Below are 24,584 nucleotides of genomic sequence, written 5' to 3' on the forward strand. Positions count from 1 at the left end.
CGTAGTCGCGCCGTGTCGTCCCTCGCCCCGGCAGGAGGGAGGCGAGCCCGCCGTTTCCCGGCTTCCCCGGTGCCTGCTGGTTTCTTGCCGCGCAGGCCCGTCCAGCCCTCTTGCGGCCCCGCGTTTCCAGATTTCTCTCCTTCCAGGCCTCGGCTACGTTTACGGAACTGGAGCTCCTTCCCCCAAAGGGGCAGGAGTGGGGGCGGGGAGCGGAGGAGGACAGGTATAAAGTATACTTTCCCCAGGATCGCGCCCCGGCCCTGGCCTGCTGAAGGTTCGAGTTGTTCAGGGACCCAGATGACCATCCGGGGGCACTTTCACCTACCCCGGGGGAGGCCGCTGGGCCCGAGTCGGCTCGGCGTTCAGGGTTCCGGACGGAGCCGGTTTTCCCTCTGCGCTCCCGCTCTGTATTGCTTTAGTTGTTTGGGCAGCAGCCCCTCAGATGTAGAGATTAAGTTGCAAACTGAGTGAGGTCATTGGGATCGCAGAGTAGAATTTGGGGTATGGTTTTAGCTTCTTTGTGGCCGTGGCCTTCTGTTTTGTGAACCAGAACCTGTATTTTGTATTGAGATAGTATCAGGCGTAAGCATTTACCCGTAAATTTAGAAGTGAGAATTAACACGAGAGCCCACTATTGTAGCTTGTTGTCCTCCGGTCAGACTCCTGTTGGGTATTTGTTCCAAAACTTCCTCCCAAAATTGATTTTGAAAATACTGTCAACTTGGTTGAAGAAAGCAAGCTCCGCCTTTGAAGAAATTACATTCCCACCATGGGGTTTTTAATTTGAATGAGTAAGTTTAGAAACCGCTTGTAGTTTTGTTTTGTTTTAAAAAATAATGATGCTGCAAAATGATGCTTAGTAAATGTAAATAAAATAATTGGTCTTATCTCTACTGTAGGGTTCTTATTTTTTTCTGTGTCAGAAGAAAGTTGATACCAGTCGTATACATTTAAACTGTATGCCTGTTTTATTTAAGCCAGACTTCTGATGTCAGTATCTTAAAGAGTTACTTTGAAAAATCATACTGCAACATTAGTGCCAGTAATTAGAACTTTTCCTGGAAAAGTGAAAATCTTTAGAGAACACTTTTATGGAGCAGAGCATAATTGGGCAGGTTTTGAAGTAGAATGACTTTCATATTCAGGATATTTAATAGATTTAATGTTTGCATTGAATGGGGAGGATAAGGTGATAATGATGGTATTGATAACAATAATAATGATAGTAGTAGTTGTTAAAAGATGGTAACACCCGGCATTCTTGTTTTACCTTGCATCACAATGGCAGCTCTGTTGAGAAACAACCAAGATTGAAACGTTTAGATGACCAAAATGGATATCCGAGGTGCCGTCGACGCTGCAGTTCCGACGAACATCATTGCCGCCAAGGCTGCAGAAGTTCGTGCCAACAAAGTGAACTGGCAGTCGTATCTTCAGTAAGTACCGATTTGCTGTGAATCAGGGATCATCATGTGCTTTGGCCGCAGACTTTTTCATGGTCATGCTTCTATGAGAGAAATGCTGGAAAAATACTACTCGATATGGAAGATGACACTTCCTCCTTAGAAGTCTTACCTGCCCGAGCAGTTTTGATCTCCTGTGTTTGGGAAGTTGTATTTTTTGAGTGAGTGGGAAATGTGGGCAGTGTGTTTGTGGGATTTGGAGGGGGAAGGGGATGGGTGGTGGGCAAAGCCTGCCAGACTGGCTCCTGGTGCCTTGGTGATCAGTGTGAGCACAGATGGTGTTGCAGCGTGGCTCATACAACCAGTGAAAGGTGTAGGTGTTTGAATTCCAAGACCTGGGTTTGACCTCTGGTTCTTCTGTCTACCAGTTGGGTAATCTCAGGCGAATCTTTTAACTTTTCTGAGTTTCATTGAAGTAAATGAAATGGGGAACATGTATCTCCCAGAGCTGTTGCTGAAATAGTATATTTAAAGTATTCGCCCAGTTGGATATATGCATTAGTATGTTGAATACGCTCCATAAATTTTAGTTGTTTCCCCTTCTTTCTTACATGTATTAAGATTTAGCATGCTGGTGTTCTGTGTTTAATATAAGGGGCCATTTCTTCTTGACTGTATTTTATCGTATTGACTTCATATCTGTTTATTTCGGTATATTTATAACAGTGATGTATTAAAGAAATTCAGTTAAGATTTTCAGATACGTTTTGAAAAACAAATAGAGGCATCTTTAGTTTTATATTTAGGATTTTGCTGTAAGAGGGACATGCCGTGTACAAAGATGATGCGCTTATTTCTGTTATTGTAGTCACTCATCAAACATTTACTGTCATCCTATTTCGAGGCTTTGAGCCTTCAAAAAGGTAAACTTCCAGTCTGGAGGGGAAGTCAGTTATATAAACAGATCATCTAAATTCAGTATGTTAACGGAGATGATAGAAAGGTGCACAGGGAATGCCGAGTGCACAGAAAAAGGACAGCTCATCCTAACTTCAGGAAGCTTTCCTGGAGGGAATGTTCAAAGGTAGGGAGGGAGTTAAAAGCAGCACGCCGGGTGGGGAATAATACATGTTCTGGGGGCAGGCAGTGGGGTGGGCTGAGGCCGGAGAGGCAGCCAGGAGCCAATTGTGAAGGCTCCCGAAGGAGCACAGTTTTAAGATCCCTGTTGCAGGGATTGGGAACCACCGATGTTTGTAAGTGGGGGTTGAACGTCAGACTGCCTTTTGGTTGGATCCTTCTGACAGTGTAGAGGGCAGATTTGTGGAAACCTAGAGCCAGGCCAGAGCTGTGGCTATATCTAGGTTGTTGAAAGGGATGGAATTGGATAGATTTGAGAAAGTCTTCGTGACTGATTTAATATTCGAGGGCTAAAAAGAATCTAGGATGATTCTGGATTCCTACGTTAAGGGCCTAGATTATCGTGGGGCAGGAGGAGGAGGGACTTCCTGATATTTTCTCTGTTCATCTGTATCTGTATAATTTAAATTTAATTTAAATCCCCTGTGAAATTAGGATTTTGAGCTCTGTTTCCTAATTTTAGTCCCGAGTGTGGTTAGACTAGAGGGCAAGGAGTTTCATGTTTATGAAGCTTGCCTCTGTTGATAACCTAAATAGAATGATCTTATCATTCATCACAAAGCACTGGCCGACTGGTGGAAGTTCCCTAGTGTTGGCATCTGGAACGTTTTTAGTTCCAAGGGAATATTTAATTGCTTTCTCTTCTGTTCCTCCTTTTCAAAGGCCTCTGTACTAAGTTGTAGCCTCGCTCATTCCTCCTCCTCTCCTTTATTCTGTTGTCCATCTCATGCCCTTCTTTCCTTCTACCCTGTATGTCGGTGCACAGATGTTCACCAGGTGTTAACTGTGTGCCTGCCGTTGACCCAGCTCTAGTGTGACATGTACTTCCCCTGGAGGAGCTCACAAATCGCTGGGGGCTGATGGTGACACATGAATTCTCAGGAACCTTCTATCACGACTTACCCTGATCAAATAAAACCCGTGAAGAGTCCCCCAGCGTCCAAAGGCCAATGTGCTCTATCCCTCACGAATTAGCATGTTATTATGAAAACACAGTGTTCTGAAAACGTACGGATATTTGACTAAACTTTTTCTTACTAACGGAACAAGACAGCATGTAAATGAACGGGCGTGGCTGGAATCTGGTAAAACCGTATCCGGAGGAGACGAGAATCATAAAATTGCATGCTTCCTCTTGAATTTTACAGCCTAACGAGGAAACAGACCTTCAAATAAAAAATTAGGTGATAAATGGCGGGAAGCATGGAAATGAGGTTTTCTCAGATAACAAAAGCGGGGAGCGAATAATTGTCTGGGAGCATTGGGACTGACTTCACAGAGCCCATGAAGACACTCGGAGGACTTGGGGCTGCAGGACTTGGGGCTGCGGTGGTGCAGGAGGCTCGGGGGGTGGGGGGGTGAGAGGGTGGGGCTGAGAAGTAGAAGAACCTGCGGCCCCGGGGAGCTCTGGGTCGTTTGGCTCCCGCTTCACACACCTTGTTGGCAGGCGTTGTGGGCCCAGCCCCACAGCCGTCCTGACACTTCCCTTCCCGTCCACATCCAGACGGATTCTTGTAGTTGTGCTCCCGGAACACATGGTGGGTCCGACCACTCTGCTCCAGCTCCAGCGCCACCAGCCTGCGTGAGCCGTGTCACCGGCTCCCACACGCTGTCCCCTTGTGGCCCCTTGCCTGCTGTCCCTGCTTCTGCTGTCCCCCAGAGGAGCAACTCCGTTGTTTTCTTTTTTATTTAAAAAACTGACTTAATTGACATACAATATTACGTTAGTTTCAGGTGTACAACGTAGCAGTTCGATATTTTTATACCTTATGAAATGATCACCTCAGTGGGTCTAGTTACCCTCTGTCACCAAAATATGACCGGATATTTTCCCCGTGCTGTACTTCCCACCATCGGGTCTTATTTATTTCATGCCGGGAGTTTGTACGTCTTCATCCCCTTCACCTCGTTTGCTCATCCCCTCCCTCCCGTAATCACCACCAGCCTTCATGATCTGTCTGTATCTGTGAATTGGTCTGTTTTGTTTGTTTGTTTGTTGGTTGGTTGGTTTTTAGATCCCACACTTCGGTTGGTTGGTGCAGCATTTGGTCTCTCTTATTTCCCTTAGTGTGTTATCCCCGGGGTCCTTCCATGTTGTCCCACATGGCAGGATCTCATCCCTTTTTATACGATACTCCGCTGTGTATGTACCACATTTTCCTTACCCATGTGCCTCTGGATGGACACTCCGGCTGCCTCCGTATCTTGCTTACTGTAAATAATGCTGCAGTAAACACTGGAGTGCTCGTATCTTTCTGAATTAATGTTCGTTTTCCTCAGATAAATAGCCAGAAGCAGACTTGAGCACTTACCTACAGAGCTGTGACAGTCATTTTGAAAATACAGCTCAGGCCACACCACCCGCTCCCAGCCCTCCTGCGGCTCTGCTGTTCTTGCTCTTTCAAGCTCCTGCTGCCCGACTGCCCTTGGACTTACCCTTCCGTCTGGAAGGTCCTCCCTGGATCACTTGGCTCATTAACTCACTTCCTGTGGGCGTCTGCACTGGTGGCCTCAGAGAGGACTTCACTGCAATCTACCGAAAATCTATCCTTTTCTCTGTTGTCACTAGAATTCTAACTTTTTACCCAGCTTCAGTTTTTTTCATAGCATTTAGTGTCTTGGCATTAGGGTGTGTGTGTGTGTGTGTTAAAAATTACTTCTCTCTGTGTTTGTGTTTTTTGTTTTCCCCACTGCAATGCAGGCTCAAAGAGGGATGTGTAATTCACTGCCGTGTCACCTGTTCTTAAAGGTGCCAGACACACAGCAGGGTGCCTGTTGATCTTGGCTGATTAGATCATGAATGAGTAGGGTGGTTGTCAGGCAGGGCAGCAGCGAGGGAGACACGTGTGTGGGGAGGGAGCAACATTCTAGGTTCAGCCACGCACCGCACCGTGTCGTCTTACTTTCACAGCAGCACCATGACCTACGTTCTTCTCTCCTTCTCTTAAGGAGGAGTAGATAGCTGTTCAGATGGGTTAATAATATGTATACACTGAAACAGGTTTTAATTAGTTGTTAAAATGAGTTTTCTTTTCTTTCTTTTTTTTGGGAGAGAGAGTGTGAGCAGGAGAGGGGCATAGGGAGAGAGACAGAGGGAGAGACAGAGAGAGACAGAGAGAGAATCTTAAGCAGGTTCCACACTCACTGAGGAGCCCAGTGCACAGCTTAATCCCACAACCCTCGGATCTTGACCTGAGATGAAGTCAAGAGTTGGGTGCTCAACCGACGGAGCCACCCAGGAGCCCCTACAACGATTATTCTTGAAGGCCTCTACGTTGGTGCTAGGTAGCACTGCCATTCACATTCACAGTGGCTGCTGTGTGCTTGAGGAGGCTGGCATTAGGTAAGAGGGATGGGGAGGAGGGCGGTTGGGAAGCAGGGAGGCATCTGGTGGGTTGTTACCTTAAGGCGGAGCTATGCCAGAGGCAGAGAGGTTGGGAGGGAGGATTGTGACGCTGGTGCCTGAGTGGTTGTAGGTCATTACAAAAGAGACCAGGTTCCTCACTTGCTGGGTTATGGGAACGTCAGAAGAAGATTCAGAGACAAAAGGATTTCAGCAAGAAAAGAGAAAGGTTACTTACAAAAAACTAGAGGAAATTCAGACTCTAGAAGAGCTGGCTTACTGAATAAAACCATGATTATTTAAATGGGGAAGAAAGCTGTGAAACGAGGAGGTTACCAAAAGTAACCTTCATTGCACCGTTCCTGTCGTGGTAGAAAAACCACAACTCTGCCACACGATTATCCTATCTTCAAAGGTTGCAATGCGCTTTCACACATCAGCGTAGCAAACTCTGGGAGTGAAACTGGGTTAGCTAGAAAGTTCAGGCTTATGAAAAAGACAGACTGTATTTTGGGGCCAGGACTGGGCCTCCCAGGGTATGGAGGGCCTTTTCCCCGGCCTGGTATATGAGTACTTAGCCACAGAGGAGGCCGGGCAAAGTGTCTTTTTTTTTTTGGCTTTCATTCTCTGGGATGGAATGTGCGTAGGGCTATATGTTAGCAATCTCGGCCCTGCCCCTGCGGGGTCTGGAGTGCCGTGTGTCTGCTCGGTGGGAGGAGAGGCCCCGTGTGTGAGTGGGGACTGTAGGAGGTTGGCCTGGGCCGGAGCCGAGCAGCGCAGAGGCTAGCGGGGATCGCTCGGGGAGGGTTCAGGGAGTGCATAGGAAGAGAGCCCCCCCACAGTGCTCGAGGCACGGGGTGGGAGACCAGGAATCTGTGAAGAGCACTAATGAGAAGCAGCCTGAGGAGGGTGAGAAGAATCCAGAAGCACAGGAAGAGAGGGCCGAGAAGTGGCCACATTGCCACTTGCCCCAGTGATCTAGAAAGATAAGGACTGCAAATTCCTCTCTGGGCTGGTAAGGAAGGGATTGCTGGAAAAATGCCGTGTGTGAGAATAGTTCACATACACACACACAGAGCACATGTGAAAACAAAAGTTACAGCACTTAAACCTACAGAACTGATCCAAGAATGACAGCAGATTACAAAATCCAGCAGCAAGTTAAAGTATATAAAATAGTGTTGAGTAATATAAAACCCAAAAGGGGTGAAGTAAGACGCTGAGATTTGGAGTACTCAGAAGTCAGGATCTTTGGAGTAGAGTCCGGGCATGGGTAGGGGTGTCAGGAAGGCTGGACGTTCCGCTCCCTTGTCCATGGGAGGGCACAGCTCTGAGGACCTGACCTTCCCAGGCGCTCCTCGGTGCTCAGAGGCCCGTTGTCCTCAGGACTTTGCCCAAATCTGGGCTGGGCTCTCTGCCTTTCATGTCCGGTGCCCCCATCCATCCCTGGTCTTTCCCGGGAGCACCACCACCGTTAATCTCCTGCACACCAGTCTCCACGTCAAGGCCTGTCACCGGGAACCTGGCCCGAGACATCCGAAAAAGGGCTCCATGTCTGTAACTATGCGAATGGGGAGACCTGCCTCAGATTCAGTGTTCTCCTGGCTGGGCTTCTGTGGGACCCTTGTCTCCCAGCATGCTCTGGGGTGGGGGCGGGAGAGGGCAGGGTTTCAACCACGGAGTTAAAAAATACATGTATTTATATATTTTTATATGTATTATGTATGCTATTTGAAAGTCAAAGCATTTTGAGAAAAATTTTAATGTTTACTTATCTTTGAGAGAGACAGCATGAGAAGGGGAGGGGCAGAGAGAGAAGGAGACACAGAATCAGACGCAGGCTCCGGGCTCCGAGCTGTCAGCACAGAGCCCAATGCAGGGATTGAACCCATGAACTGTGAGATCATGACCTGAGCTGAAGTTGGAAGCCTAACCGACTGAGCCACCCAGGCGCCCCATGAAGGTCAAAGCATATTACAAGACATTTCTTACTTTATTTTGTTTTATTTTAATTTAATTTAATTTAATTTTAATTTAATTATTTTGTTTTTGTTTTATTTTTTTCTCTCATAGTTTATTGTCAAGTTGGTTTCCATGACATTTTTTATTCTAAATGTGCGTTTATTTCATGCTTATACACATGAGGTGCTTTTCTTGTATTTCTTCGTAACCACTCGGTGCAGGCGGCGGGCACGATTGCGATTGCCCTTTTACTGGTGCGGCAAACACTGGTCAGGGGACCATGGCCTCCCCGGGGGCCACAGCTGGAGTTGGAGCTCCTCCTCAGAGGACACAAATCCCACACTCTCCCCACCACACTGATGGGCCGAAGAGGTCGGCGTGCGTCCGCAAGTGCCCAGTGTTGCAGACGAGCACGGCCGCCTGGCTGACAGGCCTTCTCCCGAGGAGGGGCTGGTCGGGGCCTCGCTGACGAAGGGAGCAGGTTCGCTGCGAGGCCGGGCCGCTCGGAGGGGAAGGCTCCGTGGTGGTGACACTGCACGTGTGAAACAGCTAAGGGGTGGGACATCGTCGGGGATGGCTTGGCAGAGAGAAGACCGGACCCTCTGGATTGGAATGTCACTGAAGGAACGAACTTGGGAGAGAAAAGGAAGATTCCGAGGGCTGAGCTCGGAGAGGAGCCTTACGGTGCAGGGGCCATTGAGGGAAGCCCTGAAGGAAGCAGGAGGAGCGCAGGATGGGGTGGGGTGACTGCTGGTGGGACAGCGTGTTGGAACGCGCAGGTGGTTTTCTCAGGGAGCAGGGACCCCGGGTTCTGGGTCTGGAGGGAATATGAGACTGTCCTGGAGGCAGTGATTCTGGAAGTTTCTGTACAGCGGCTTTGGACTTGATGGAGTAGAAAGCCAGGTGAACTGTTGGGCTGGGAGGGAGTGCGGTGAGACTTGGGTCGGTGCTAGGAGGGGTCATTTACCCAGTGCTTCCTGCGGGCAGGCATTGCTTTCGCCCCCTCACATGCATTATTTCATTTCAGCCTCACGTCAGCCCGTAATGGCAATAGCTGCTGGAGCTACGCTCGCACCAAGCCCGGCTGACGCCAGGGCCTGTGCGCCGACCCCGGTGCTTAACTGCCAAGGAGAGAGGAGAGGGATGGGGAGGTCCTGTGTCCCGTCCTCACTGTGTCGATCCAACTCTTGCTGAAAAAACCCAACTTATTCTTACTTTCAGGGGGCAGATGATTTCTGCTGAAGACTGTGAGTTCATTCAGCGGTTTGAGATGAAAAGGAGTCCTGAAGAGAAGCAAGAGATGCTCCAAACCGAAGGCAGTCAGGTGATGGCTACACACATACCATGAAAACCTTCCTGTGCCATTAAAGATTCTAGAAACCATGTTAATGACTGTGATATTTCCTTGTAGGTGTGCGTCATAATTTATCTAAAAATCCTTTTTAAGTGGAAGACATTGAAATTTCCAGTTTTCTAGCTCCTTTAGGTATAAGGCTAGGTTATGTAGTTGGGATGGATTCTGCTTCTTGAGATAGGCCTGAATTGCAATACACTTTCCTTTGACAACTGCCTTTGCAGCATTCGAAAGGGTTTGGAGTGTGGTGTTTTCATTTTCATTGGCTTCCATGTATTTTTTAATTTCTTCTTTAATTTCCTGGTTAACCCATTCATTCTTTAGTAGGATGTTCTTTAACCTCTTTGTATTTGAGGGCTTTCCAAATTTTTTCTTGTGGTTGATTTCAGGTTACATAGTGTTGTGATCCAAAAATATGCATGATAGGAGCTCAGTCTTTTTGTACTGTTGAGGGCTGATTTGCAACATAGTGTGTGATCTATTCTCAAGAATGTTCCAGGGGCACCTGGGTGGCTTAGTTGGTTAAGCGTCGGACTTTGGCTTGGGTCATGGTCTCATGGTTCCGGAGTTTGACCCCCGCATCATGCTCTGTGTTGACAGCTAAGAGCCTGGAGGCTGCTTCACATTCTGTGTCTCCCTCTTTTTCTGCTTCTCCCTCGCTCATGCTCTGTCTCTCTCTCAAAATTAAATAAATATTTTTAAAAATTAAAAGAATGTTCCATATGCACTTGGGAAGAGTGTGTATTCTGTTGCTTTAGGATGGAATGTTTTGAGTATGTCTGTTAAGTCCGTCTGGTCCAGTGTGTCATTCAAAGCCATTGTTTCCCTGTCGATTTTTCTGCTTAGATGATCTGCCCATTGCTGTAAATTATGTGAGGGTGTTACACCAAGTCCTATAAGGGTGTTAAAGAGTCCTACTAGTATTGTGTTATTAATAATGAGTTTCTATAAGTTTGTGATTAACTGATTTGTATATTTGGGTGCCCTCAAGTTGGAGGGCGTAAATATTTACAATTGTTCGATCTTCTTGATAGATCCCTTAATTATGATATAACGTCTTTCTTCATCATCTCTTGTTAACAGTCTTTGTTTAAAGTCTTGTTTGTCTGATACAAATATGGCTAATCTGGTTTCTTTTGATGGCCCTTAGCATGCTAGATGGTTCTCTGTCCCTTCACTGTCAATCTACAGGAGTCTTTAGGTCGAAAATGAGTGTCTTATAGGCAGCCTATCGATGGGTCTTGGGTTTTTTTTAATCTCTTCTGATACCCTATGTGGTTTGATTGGAGGAGTTCATTAAAATTCAAAGTGATTATTGGAAACTTTGAATTTAGAGCCATTGCATTGCCTGTAGAGTTGGTGTTTGGTGATGTTGTCTGTTCATTTCTAGTCTTTGTTGCTTTTGGTCTTTTTTGTTTTGTTTTGTTTTGTTTTCTCCACTCAAAGAGTCCCCCTTAAAATTTCTTGCAGAGCTGGTTTAGTGGATACAGACTTCTTTAGTTTTTCTTTGTCCGGGAAACTCTCTATTTCTCCTTCTATTCTGAATGACAGCCTTGCTGGTTAAACGATTCTTGGCTGCACCTTTTTCCCATTCATCACATTGAATATATCCTGATACTCCCTTCTGTCCTGCCAAGCTTCCGTGGACAGATTTGCTGCAAACCTGATCCGTCTTCCTTTGTAGGTTAAGGACTTTTTCCCTTGTTGCTTTCAGGAGTTTTTCCTTGTCTATGTGTTATATGGATATGTTATATCTTGGCCGTGGTCGACTTGTTGAATTTAATCGGGAGTTCTCTGTGCTGCTTGGATTTTGATGTCTGTGTCCTTCCCCAGATTAGGGAAGTTTTGCTCACACAAACATTCTGCCCCTTTGTCTCTCTCTTCATCTTCTAAGATTCCTATGATACACATGTTATTCCTCTTTAATAAGTCACTGAGTTCTCTAAGTGTTGTATCGTGATCTTTGGCTTCTGTATCCCTCCTCTTTTCAGCTTCACTATTTTTTATAATTTTGTCTTCTGTGTCATTCATTCGCTGCTCTGCCTCATCCATCCTCCCCATCATGGCATTCATTTGAGATTGCATCTCTGTTATAGCATTTTAAATTTCAGCCTGGCTAGATTTTAGTTCTTTTCTCTCTGTAAAAAGGGATTCTCTGGTGTCTTCTATTTTTTTCAACCTCAGCTATTATTCTTATAATTGTGGCTTTAATTTTAATTTACTTTTATTTTTTTGAGAGAGAGGGCACCAGTGAGTGAGGGGCAGAGAGAGAGAAGGAAGCAGGACTCTCTGAAGTGAGGCTCGAGCTTACCTGATGTGGGACTAGAACTCAGGAACTGTGAGATCATGACCTGAGCCAAAGTCAGATGCTTAACTGACTGAGCCACCCAGGCTCCCACAATTGTGGTTTTAAATTCTATTTCAGACTTTTTCTGCATTTCTGAAAAATTTTTTAGAATAGATTCCTAGAAGGAAAATTAAGTTTCAAAGTAAATATTGTTTTTAAAGTTGCTTAGCATTTTTTTTCAGAAAATTTTTTCCAATTTGTATTCTCACTAGAATATGATGCAATTCTGCTGCCCATCAGATTTTCTGATATTGGGGGGGAGGGTACTGATGGTCTCAAGGAGCTCGTACACATCTCAACCTGATTCTCACAACAATCCTGGGGAATCTGTGAGGAAACATACTTTTGGCTCCAGTTTTTGTTGAATTCCAGAGATTGTCACATAATGGTGAGATGTAGGATGGAGACAGGTCATAGCCTTCTGATTTTAATCCCTAGTACTCTTGTTGCTGTAGTGTTTTGCTTCTCAGTAAATGCAAAAACAGAACAAAAATAAATAAGTTTCGGTTGTCGTCATAACTTAATCTTTATGTGATCACGGGCCGTCAAGAGTTAGAGTTGCTAGGTCTATTTAAACGTACTAAACATTTTGCAATTTTTCACTAAAAATGATCAGGAATCTGATGCAAGTCATAGTATGTTCCTCCCCTACTTTATCACAGTATTTGTAAAATGTATACATTTCCTATAGTTGAAATTTTGTAGTTAATAGTTAATAATTAGTATTACTAAATAGTTAATAATTTTGTAGTATTATCATTTGTGCAAGAGAAGTATTTTCCTGAAATGCCATGAAAATGTGGTGTTTGTAGTTGATAAAAGTAGTTGATGTTACTTTCATTTTTCTTTTCCAGTGTGCCAAAACATTTATAAATTTGATGACTCACATCTCCAAAGAGCAGACGGTTCAGTATATACTCACTATGGTGGATGATATGTTGCAGGTATGTATGGTCTTCATTTCATCCATTTGGTGACTTCATTGTCTTGTATTCTGCACAGTAACAACAATGGATTTCTTCTAAGTTGGACTTGCTAATAGTGTTAAAGATGGGAATGCCCCCACACAGGCTATTGTTGGTGTTTTTCAGGATGTCCAGTAATTACTTTGTATTTTTTTCATAATACCTGAGTCCTTTGTTAAACACCAGCGATGGTGGGTAAATCATTGGAGGCTTTCTAGATGCTCAGCGTACTTCCCGGCAGTGTGGCTTCTTCTCTTTCAGTCACTGAATAGATCTCAGTGGCCCTGCCATGTTCGCGGCCGGTGCCAAGCACTGGGGGTTTGGCCTGAATGTAGGCAAGGTGTTTCCCCTCAAAGATCTTGTCTCTTTGCAGAACATTTTGCCTATCATCTGAGACTTTTCCAGTTGCATAAAGTTTCTGTTTAGGGTTTTTATGGTCCCTGAACACGGAGGGGCCTCCATTATTCATACTTTTGTGTCTTACACTGGAGTCGAATCTGGATTGGAATTGTCAGTGTACAGAGCAGTTCTTTTTGAGACAGGCAGCCTGGGCCGCTGAATCCAGCGCCTGACCCCTTCTTCAGGATGGAAGAGTGGCGCCAGCCTGGCAGCTTGTGCGGACCTCTGTTCTGTCAGTGTACAAAGAAAAACACTTACTGACGCCCGACTATGTGCCAGCCACTGCACTAACTGTTACTGGAGGAATGACGGTTAAGAAGAATGGTGCTATCTACCCAGGCGCCCTCATGTCTCCATAGGAATGCACTGACTTTATAACGCGGGTGAGGGTCAGCATCCAGCCTGGGCTGAGAATGATCTCGGTTTCTCTCAGCGCTTTTTCCTTCTGTAAAGTTCAGGAAAATGGGGAACGTCGGGGTCTGCCTTGGTTATCCTGGTTACTGTATAGGGTTGCACCTAGAATGAGTGGCTTGAGTTGGCGTGCACTTTGATTTTATTTATATGTATATACGTGTACACAGCACACACGCGTGTGCACACAGATAACCTCATTTTGTGTACGGACATCTGTAAACTGGAAACCAGGAGTTCACACTCTCTTCAGGTTCATTTCGGGTCAACACCAGAGTTCATTCTAGCCTCCCCTTTCCATGCTCGTAACTCTCTCCTGTGAGCTCCTCTTATCCTTCGTGTATTTACTTGTCTGTTCCACCCGATGGCACAAGGAAAGGAGTGTCCGAATTGCTGACCCATACGGCTGTGCAAAATGAGCCCTTTCCCTAGAGTTCGGTGTTGGCATCCTTTTTCTTTCAGCCGAGAGTGTGTACTCAGAGTGTTGTATTCAAGTACTTACATTATTTTTCTTGAAATACAGTTAGATTCACTTGTGGTTTTTGGTATTGTACTTATTTTTTTCTCATTCTTGTTGATTTTTATTATTTCTGATGATGTAAAACACCAACATGTTTCTGGAAGTCAAAACTGTACGGAAAAGATATAATCAGAGAAATGTCACCGAACCCTTACCCCTCATCCCTGCATTCCCGCCTACCTCTCGTTAGGTAACCAGCATCATAGATTTCTGGTTTATCCTTCCTGGGGTTTTTTCCGCCTGCAGAAATAGTCAGATACATGTAATATATTTTTATTTCCTTCGCTTTCTTTTTTTTTTCAATGTTTATTTTTGAGAGAGAGAGCATGAGCATAGGGGAGGGGCAGAGAGAGAGAGAGAGAGAGAAGAAGACAAAGAATCCAAAGCAGGCTCTAGGCTCTGAGCTGTCAGCACAGAGCCTGATGTGGGGCTCAAACCCATGAACCATTAAGATTATGACCTGAGCCAAAGTTGGACACCTAACTGACTGAGCCACAGGCGTCCCATAGTTGCTTCTCTTTGTTATAGAAAACATGTAGTAAATATAATCTCTTGTATTTTGCTTATCTTACCTAACAGAATATGCCAGAAATCATTCCATGTCAGCTCGTAGATATTTCTCATATTCTTTTTTGATAGCAACAGAGTGCTGTTTTTTCTTTTAAGATTTTATTTTTAAGTAAACTCCACACCCAGTGTGGCTCAAACTTTCAACCTCAAGATCAAGAGTCACACGCTCCTCTGACAGCCAGCCAGGTGCCCTGCATCATAGTACTCTTTGAGTGGATGCACTATGGTTTACTTCATCTCTGATGTGATGGACATTGAGGTTGGCTCATACACATATTTATTTTGGTTTAATTAAGTTTTTATTATTTTATTCATTTTTATTTTTTTAAGAAAGAGCGAGTGAGTGGGGGAGACAGGCAGAGTGTGGGAGACAGACAAAGGGAGAGAGAGAATCCCAAGCAGGCTCCACTCTCAGTGTGAAGCCTGATGCAGAGCTTGATCCCACAACCCTGGGATCATGACCTGAACCGAAATCAAGAATCAGATGCTCAACTGACTGAGCCACCCAGGCACCCCTAAAGTTTTAGTTTTCAAAATAAACATTGTGTTGGGCCTGCTCATGAGTCAGGCAGCTGGGACATCTCTGACTTTGGTGTTTCTGGTGTAAATTACTTGGGCTCTGTTTTGAAACCAGTGAATAAGTCCTTTATGAAGAGCCTTTGACGGACTTCCCTGGCCAGGGAACCACAGATTTCGGTCTCAGGCAGCAACCAGGGTTGTAACCTTTTTAGCTTAGGGCTTCTTTAGGGTCTGTCACATGTCAGACAAGACAAGGTTCTGGAGCATGTCCCGAACTTGCCTTTGGACCACTTCTTTTTGGCTCTGCCTTCAGATTTGTTCACCGGGCCTTTGTTTTTCTTGGCCAGCTTTCTGGTCTCTTTCTTCTGCTCATTGTTCGTGGGGGGTGTCACAGAGCTCGCCAAGCAGCCTTGCTAAAGTGGTTCCAGCATTTTGTACAATATTTTTTAATTAGGAATAATGAAGCCACAAATAACCTTATGCAAATGTATTTTCATGTGGTCAGGAATGTACATCATGGTAAATGCCCAGAAATAGGATTGCTGGGTGAAAGAACTACACATGTAGTTGTGTTAAGATATTGCCACGTAATTCCCTTCTGAAGTCCCCCCTACATACGAGAACACCTGTGTCTCTACAGCCTGACCAACAGGAGGCAGTGTCAGACTTGCACATTTTTGCATCACGGTGGATCTAAAGTTGAACATCTTCATTTGAATAGTTTTATTTCTTCTTGTTGACCTGTTTTTATGAAGTTATATGTGGACGGACTCAGGCTTAGGTAGCTGACATTATCCTCGGCTGGTTGATTAAAGATATTTTATAAATTTGTTGGTAGCATTTTAGTAACATTGAGAAATTTGCACATACCTTTATCATTCTTGGGCTGCTTAATAAATACTGTAATTATAAATGTTATCCAATTTTTAACGAGTCACTTCATTTTTAATACTTCTGGATAGAATACTTTTGGACAGAATTGCTTGTTTTTTCTCATATGTTTAGTTTTGGGTACATAATTTTGAAGATGAAGATTTTTTTGTGCTCAGATATCAACAGGAATTTTTAAATGATTTTGAGAAGAGCTTTATCCATATTCTCTTAAAAGTTTGTAACTTGACTATCTGAAACAGTGATGAATGGTAGATACCTTTTAAAGCAGGAATTGAAACCCCAAAGGACTAGTCAAGGAAGATGGGTTTTAAACTTACTTAAAATATAAAAAACAGTTTCTCTTCTTTTGGTATGTAGGGTACTTTGTTTATTTGTGTGTAAGTGATAATTACAGTTTTAACTTGAGAAATAATCCACTAAAGGAGTAATTAATGACTTACCCAAATTTTGAGTCCTTTGATAAAATCATCATCATATCTTGAAGTTGGTATTCTAAACTCTAATGATTCGTTACTTAAGGAGATATTCGTCTGTTCCTCAAATAGTTAACTATTCGTACAGACCAAAATGAAAACCAATGTATATAAAAAGAATTAAGTGGTCTAAAAATTGTTTGTGGTGTTTGTGCACCACAGACTCAGAAAGGGTATTTCAGCCAGTGAAATGTACAGAAGACTTAGGTGAGAGGTAGAGTTTGCTAAGAATTAATTGTTCCTCAAATCCAGTGTCTGTCTGCTAGTGTTCCAGGCTGTTTTTGCTCTCTTTATGTGCCCTGATTTTTCTGTCATCATACTCTAACCTGATTTTATTAGTGTGGAGACAACATTGAGAACCACAGGTCCAAGGTGCAGGCTCAGAAGAAGCGTCACTTAGATCACTTCTCCCGGCATGGCTGCGGTCTGCTGGCTTGGCTCACTTGACTCCAGGGTGCTGATGATAATTAAAGGTGATGTTAGAGTGTCTATGCCTGCCCCATCACCAGCCCTGGCCCCTCATAGCAACTGGCAGGGAAGACACACTGACTGACGGGACACAGAATGAAGGGTGCATTCTGATTAGTGATATCCTTTCTTCTCTGTTTTCAGGAAAATCACCAGCGGGTCAGCATTTTCTTTGACTATGCTAAACGCAGCAAGAACACTGCCTGGTCCTACTTTCTGCCAATGCTGAACCGCCAGGATCTCTTTACTGTTCATATGGTAACTTTTAAATTGATCAAATTTCTGATTTGGGGAAGAAACACACTTGGGCTATTTATGACTTCGTAACCTCCCAGTTCCCTGAGGAGAGCGGTAATGGCCGCGATGTTGAGTTTTCAAAGCAACATAAACAAAACATAAGTTTCCATATAGAGGTTTAGAATCTGGGGATGTCGGGAAGACAGAGGCGATGGGGTGGCTCTGATACAGTTACAGTTTTGTAGAGTATTTGTTGAGCTGCTTAGCTTGAAAGCCTTTGGTAATTGCATGTGCAAAGAGTTTTTGATTGTGATAGGATTAACTGTATTTTACTATAGAAGTTAAATTTTGTTTAGTTTTTTTTTAATGTTTATTTTTTTAATTTATTTTTGAGACAGAGAGACAGAGCATGAATGGTGGCGGGGCAGAGAGAGGGAGACACAGAATCGGAAGCAGGCTCCAGGCTCTGAGCTGTCTGCATAGATTCTGATACAGGGCTTGAACTCACAAACAATGAGATCATGACCTGAGCTGAAGGCAGACACTTAACTGATTGAGCCACCCAGGAGCCCTGAGGGTATCTTTAATACCCAAGATACAGATTTTTAAGTGTGAGGACTCACAAAGGACTTGGAATGAGGAAGATAGCAGCTGACAGTCTGTTGTAGACATTGCTCGGAACTCTGGCAAGTGATTTGCTGAAAGTTTGCAGAGTTTTGAATATCAACATCTACAAATTCATTGCAAGTATTTATTCAGTGTCTCAAAAAATAATAATAAAGAAAAAGATTCTTTTGATTTTTGCGGGTCTATAATGAATCTCGATTTTCTTTTTCTTTCTTTTTTTTTTAATTTTCTTTCTGAAACTCAATACAAGGAACATCATGAAATTCTTAAAACACAACTAATTCTATTTCACCTTAAGGGAGCTATTTAAAAATATATTTGACTATATTGCAATATATATATGTTAAAACATTTTGTGTTTTTTTTTAGTTTACAGAGAGTATAAGGGGTGAAGAGAGGCGGGGGGGGGAGCGGGGGAGAATCTTAAGCACACTTCATGCTCAGCATGGAGCCTGACGAGGGGCTCGATCCCAGGACCCTGGGTGAAACCAAGAGCTGTATGCTCAACTGACTGAGCCATCCAGGTGCCCCACAAAATATATATATATATTAAATATATATATATTTTTAATGTTTTATTTATTTATTTTTATATAAATTTTGTTTAATTTATTTTTGAGAGAGAGATAGAGACAGCATGAGCAGGGGAGGGTCAGAGAGAGAGGGAAACACAGAATCCGAAGCAGGCTCCAGGCTCTGAGGTGGCTGTCAGCACAGAGCCCGACGTGGGGCTCGAACCCATGAACTGTGAGATCATGACCTGAGCCGAAGTCGGACGCTTAACCAACTGAGCCACCCAGGCGCCCCTCACAAAATATATTTTTATAATACAAACTTATTTTGGAGGAGGTGAGTATTAAAAAAAAAATCTTGTAGCGAAATGGTTATAAGAGTCCTGCTTTTTAAGGTATGTGATGTGATTTTTAGAATCGACATAGCATTCAGAAACATTTCTTATTTTTCAGGCAGCGAGAATTATCGCAAAGTTGGCGGCTTGGGGGAAAGAACTGATGGAAGGCAGTGACTTAAATTACTATTTCAATTGGATAAAAACTCAGCTGAGTTCACAGGTAAAAGAAGCTTTTTTTTAGTATCTTTGAAAGGAACGTGACACCTGTGTAAAGCTTGTTATGGTCATTATGTAAGCGGTAAATAAAGTTATACTAAGACAATGTCATTTTCAACTACTCCCAGGTGTGGTAGTCTGCCTTCCTTTTTCTTTCTTTGACCAGCTTCAGCTCAAACCTTGCTGTCATTGCTGCCACTTGGGACTTTCCATCCATGCTTTTCAGTGGGTGAGGGGGACCTTCCTTCTGGGGGGCACCACGATCACACAGGTGGGGGAACCCGAAAGGACTGGCACAGCTGCAGAGAGCTGCTCATGTAAGGCTCGTGAGGAGGGACAAGGGACAGGGTCGCAGGAGTCCAAGTGCAGGCGGGCTCCAGGGCCCAGAGCCTTCAGTGCAGCGCCCGCTTCTGCCCTGGGACCCCGGACCTCCACGATTTGTGCGGGACATCTTGGATCTGGGCAGAGCTCTTCAATAGTTGGTAGCTGGGATCGTGTCTGTTGTCCTGGGCACCACTGCAGGCCAGGCTGTCAGCCAGTCACACCGATAAGCAGAGTGGCGCTGGGTCTCGGCCCAGCCAGTCGCCTGGTCTCGCCCAAGAGTCCATACCAGGCTTCTGGGCGCCCCCGGGGAAGATGCGAGGTGGCCATTACTGCGGCACCTTTCCACATTTACCGTGTCACCGTGGGCCTAAGGTTAGATGTGAAGCCTGCTTATCTTGGTCGCTCTCGGATCCCTCTAGCTCTGCTTCTCCACGGAGGAAAGTAGCTCGCTGTTTGAATGTCAGGGAAAATGCAGGTTTTCTGGTTTTGTCTTCCTGGTTCCCTAGAACAGGCAAACGAGAGGACACTTGTGGGTCAGTGGTTCTTTCCTTTAGGCTCCCGGTGACTAATGTCAGTGGGACAAGCGAGACTGGGAAGGTCCTCAGAAGAGGAGTGAAGTGAAGGGAGAGGCGTCCTGTGGGGCAGAAAGGGGGGAAGAGAAGGCGATTCTGGTGTGGGGACGCCTTCCGTGAGGGACGGGGCCAGGAAAGTAATGCCGGTAGTGTGTCGGCAGTGTTACAAACAAGGGTCTGTCTGAAAAAAAGTTTTGGAAAGTTGTAATTTAGATTTCAGGTGATATTTTAACAGATTCTAATTTGAGGCAGAAGAGAGAGACACCGTGACGTTTTACTTGGGTTTATTTTTTGTCTTATCATTGCTTGCCTTTTTGGGGAAGTCTCATTGCGTTTTGTATTTGGGTGGGGATATTTTGGAGCGTCTTAAACACGATTAAGTCTTTTTTATATTAATAGCATAAATTTTAAGTCGTTTTGGATTAATTTTTAAAAGTGTTTTTCTAAGAGCTACAAATTTGCAGATTTTACCCAATTTGTGAGGTATTTCAAACACATACTTAGAACATGAAAAATAGGTGTGCGAAGATGAGGTTTTAAATCTTCTAGGTGTGTATCATTTGGGATCAGAATGCTTAAGCTTCCCCTCCTCCCCTTTTTTTTTCTTTTTTGGAATTAGTTCTTAGAACATACTTCATTCGTTTTAGCGTTAGCCTTATGGTAAGTAATGGCAGTGAGGCTTTGTTGTAACTGGATTCAGAAAATGAAAATTGGTAGGAAAGCATGTGTACAGCAGTTTGCCACTAACATTTTGGGCTGCTTCAGCTGAGATTTTTCCTCACAGAAGTAACATTTATATTGTGCCTCACAGCTGATTTGTTGCTTCTGGAACAATTACAGGTATAACTGTGTCCAGGAACTGAAGAAACATCCTTATCATGTGCTAGTGGAAGCAAAATATTTCCGTGTCTAGAACAGTTTTCATTAGAACTAAGCTTCTTGGTATTAGATAAATGCTTTTCTTGATCTTTCTGGTGCAATCTTTTTTATCGCCCAGTCTTTGGCTTTCTTTGGTTACGGGATGGCATTTCTGCTTTGCAAGTCCTGCTGTGAGGTACCTCCTCAGAGAACCCAGGCTCCATCTGGCTTTGCTTCTCCGAGCCTGGCCACTGCTTCTGCTGGGGTCTGAACTGCGTGGTCTCTCTTGCCTGTGGCAGACACTTCTTCCACAGCCTTCTACCAGGATCAAATTACTGACTTGCTTAAAGAACGAAACAGGGTTATTTGGGATTCTGTTTGCTACTTTGCTTGAATGTCATGTGATGGTGCTGTATCTGGACGGTCTCTTTTTCTCTATCGTTAGTGTTTTCTTGCTCATAAAAAGGACCACAGTGTCATAATTTTAATAGAAATATATTTTCAAAAGTCCAAAATAGTTGCGAGTTTGGGTATTTGGTTGACTTTCTAGTGACATTTAGGAACTTTTCCTTTTTTGGTAGTTTAAGCATTGTCTACGGGTTGGGGGCCTCATGCCTGGCGCTTAGTAGATAATAAATAAAATCAGTGCGAATAAAACTAAATAAAAATATCCTTTCAGAAATCCATTACTCCTTTTCTCTTGCACCTTTAGCCTTTGACTTTCTTCCTTTTCTTTAGTCATTTCTGTAAGTCGTTTAGACCTTATATAACATGTGAAATTCTGATTGTCATTATAAACTTGCTGGCATTGCTGTGGATACTCTGATTTTACGTTCTGTGCAGTACCTGCCCATTATTAGGCCCCTGTTCTGAAAGCATTGCCACAGAATAGAGTGTAGGCAGTTCAGCTCAAGACAGTCATCTTACCTGAAAAGTAGTTCAGTAATTAAGTCCTGAGACTTAGAAATTCGCACCAGCTTCACTTAGAAAATTTAGTTGGAGCTTAGTGTTCAGTATTATTCAGTTTATTGTTGTTCCATTTTTAATTTATTAAGTTATTTGGGAGGGTGTAGTATTTAGACTATTTCATGGCATCCCCATGCTTTTTATTAGTTGACGATATTCCATTAAGTAGGATTAAGAAAAAAAATGATAAATTTGCTTAGCCCCCTTTTATAAGCTGATACATGAGGGTAGAAATGAAAAACAAAACTAAGTAATAAGTTATTTATTTCATAATAGAAACTGCGTGGTAGCGGTGTCGCTGGTGAAACAGGAACAGTGCCTTCAAGCGATGTAAGTATTTTCCTTCTTCATTCACTGGCCTCCTAACACCGGGGACATAAGTTACTCTGAGTTATTTAAAAATGTAAAGATGTCTTCTAGTTCCGCAAATGTCAGTCTGTGGATTCGATATCGCCTCCAGTCAGGTTTATAGTGTTGTAAAAACCATATGTGTGTGTGTGTACACACACACACACACACACACACACACACACACACCGTTATAAATATTTGTGGTCTCTTGGGAGACTGGAGGCTTGTTCTTCTCTCTTTCTCTTCTTTTTGGGTTACTTTATTCCAGACCCGGGAATGAAAGCAAGAGTCTGAATTCAGATGCTCAACCGGAGTGAATTATTGTAAAGTTACTCTCTTCAAGCTTCAGTTGTCTGTTAACGTATCCAATGTCTGTCTAACAAGATACGAGAACAGTGTGTCAAGCAGTTGAAAACAGTCCAGTTACGGCATTAAGACTGACGACGTTAAAACTTGTTACTTGCGCTGTGTTTCTCAAGGCTTTATGTAGGCTTACGTGGTGGCTGGAACCCCCNCCCTCCCCACATTTTTGTAGAGCCAAAAGGTTCAAGGTTAAAATGAATCCTGTCTCGCCAAGCTTCCTTCTGGATTGGAATTATCTTCCCCATTCGGGAAGAGTTTATCTTGGTGGCGCTCAGAATAGCTCAAGAACAGGTAGTGAGTGTGGATGAGAAAGGGTGGGCATGATTAGAGCGAGTTGAGAGAAAGGGAAGAAGAAACTTAGAGATGTAGGTGAGGTGCGTCTGTCTTCATCTGTTGGAAATAATCTGGGAAATGGGAAACACGGGTGGAGGACAGGGTGTGCAGCCTGCCTGCAGCCCCTCCATGGGGCTCTGTAGCAGCCGTGCAAGGTTCCCGCTAATGAGCTGCGCTGTTGTAACCTGCACGCAACCTGTGTGTTTGTGTGCTCTGAGCCTGGAGATGGCCGTGGAAGCCGTTTCAAAGCCAAGAGCAGGGCTTCTCTTGGGGCGTGGCTTGAAGGATCTGACAGCTAGCATGTTAGGCCAGAAAATAGCTATGAGCCTTCTGGAATGATCAGAACACAAGGAGCAGTCTCGTGGTCAGAGCGGGGTAAGGAGGTGCCAGATTACAAGTCTAGATATTCAGCCGTAAGCGCATGTTTACGTCGAGAGGCTTGTGACCTGAATTTTTACTAGTTTGAACTTTTGAAAAGTTATTTAATTCATGTGTTAGACTTACTGGTATTTTTTTTTAGAAGAGGTGTTTTCAGAATCATAGATCTTACAAACTTATGTGGTTGTTAACATGTTTGTGAGTTGTTAAAGCTTGTGTAGTGAGTGACAAGCTCTAGTGACATGACATTCTCGTTTTGTTCCTTTCTGTCCAGTGTATCGGGGGGAACAACTAATTACCTGAGTTGGCAGCACATTGGTCGAAGCGGTGTACGCAGTAGGCTCCTACACACGCCTCCCACACAGTTAGCATCGGGGTGGTTGTGAGTGAGGAAAAGATGGCCCTTGATTTTGACCTTTTTCCCCTTTTGTACCCTTCACACTTGAACATACTTGCTGTCTCTTTCTGAAAGTTCCTGCTTTTTCAGATGGCTATCAACTTGGAAGGCAGACTAGTAAGTGGAGCCTAAGGTGTTAAGCTTTCCTCCGCTGCTGGCATCTCAGTAGGGGAATCTGAATTGGTAACTAGTGTTTGTTGAGCTGTGTGTTCAGTACTGCTTTGTTCATTTTACATCTCCCGTGTCCTTGCTGTGAGCCACACCTTGCAGGTATGGATGGTGAGGCTGCACAGCATGGCAGAAGCATGTTGCCCAAAGTCACCCAGCTAATTAGTGGCAGAAATCCCAGAGGAGGGAATTGCTTGCTGAGAGAATTCCTTTTGAGGCAGTGGAAGGGGAATTGGGTCTGGGGGCATTCTCCACATTGCAGGGCCTGCTCAGACTTGTAAAAATATCGGTAGTGGATCTTACAATCCTTTTAGGTTTTCCCAGAGCCTAGAAAAAGTTTGGGAAATTGCATTACATGATCCTGCCACTTGATGTCAGTATAAAACAGAAGTGTACACGAAACCATGAACTAGGAATGATCTCAGTCTTCTCTCTTTAAATGGCCACGGAAGCATCACGCTGAGTTATAAGTGGATTATTACAAACAGTTTTATTTAAATGGCATTACATAAATGGCATTCCTTAGAATGCATTATGTTGTTTTTGCCTGAATATGGGAATAATAAACAACATCAGATCTTACGTACTTACCTTAAACTGTTCACTTCTTTACTGGTTCTTGGAAGTGAGTGCTTAGTCTTCTGTCCTTCTGAGGAAGCCGTCCAGCCTGTGGAAGTTGATTTGTGCTGATGCCCTGATAAAAAGACATATGCTGTGATCTGTCCCGAACTGCATGATCTAGAAAGAATCTGGGAATTTCGTGTTTGCTTGCTCGTTTTCTTTTCCCTCTGTGTGCCTGCACTTGCACCGTGTGTGAGGGAGCAAGGTGACTTCCCGTTTGTGTCCTGATCTCTGGCTGTTTCGCTGTGGATCCAGGTTAGCATTAGTTATTGCTGGATGAACGTTGTTTCATTGATAGTAGTAACTTCAGGAAGTGGACACGTTCTCCTTATTCTCTATTCATCTTGCCTTTTAATGTTCCGGGTCCATTCTGTCCACCAGAACTTTCAGTGATGATGAACTGTCCACTATGGTGGCTACCATGTGGCTGTTGAGCCCTCGAAATGTGACGAGTACAAGTAAGAAAGTGCATTTTCAATTTTATTAAGGTTTTAGAATTTTTTTATCCAAATATATATCACTTACCATAAAATCCATCCATTTGCGCAGTTCAGTAGG

General features: G+C 44.0%; 1 protein-coding gene across 2 annotated transcripts in view; it reads left to right on the top strand.

The window, feature by feature from the left end:
• The window catches only part of ATP6V1H (ATPase H+ transporting V1 subunit H), a 107,407-nt gene that overhangs the window by 363 nt on the left and 82,460 nt on the right, over positions 1-24,584 (top strand). The window contains exons 2-7 of one of the 2 annotated variants that reach the window (XM_077765023.1): positions 1,289-1,436; positions 9,067-9,169; positions 12,401-12,490; positions 16,910-17,023; positions 18,595-18,699; positions 21,692-21,745. In XM_077765023.1, the coding sequence (XP_077621149.1) occupies positions 1,324-1,436; positions 9,067-9,169; positions 12,401-12,490; positions 16,910-17,023; positions 18,595-18,699; positions 21,692-21,745 (579 nt within the window). In that variant the 5' untranslated portion in view covers positions 1,289-1,323. The remainder of the gene's footprint in view (positions 1-1,288; positions 1,437-9,066; positions 9,170-12,400; positions 12,491-16,909; positions 17,024-18,594; positions 18,700-21,691; positions 21,746-24,584) is intronic. The other variant, XM_077765024.1, reaches the window with a different exon arrangement.

The sequence above is a fragment of the Crocuta crocuta genome, unplaced genomic scaffold (genome assembly GCF_008692635.1).
Source record: "Crocuta crocuta isolate KB4526 unplaced genomic scaffold, BGI_CrCroc_1.0 scaffold94, whole genome shotgun sequence".
In the NCBI taxonomy this organism is placed as follows: Eukaryota; Metazoa; Chordata; class Mammalia; order Carnivora; family Hyaenidae; genus Crocuta; species Crocuta crocuta.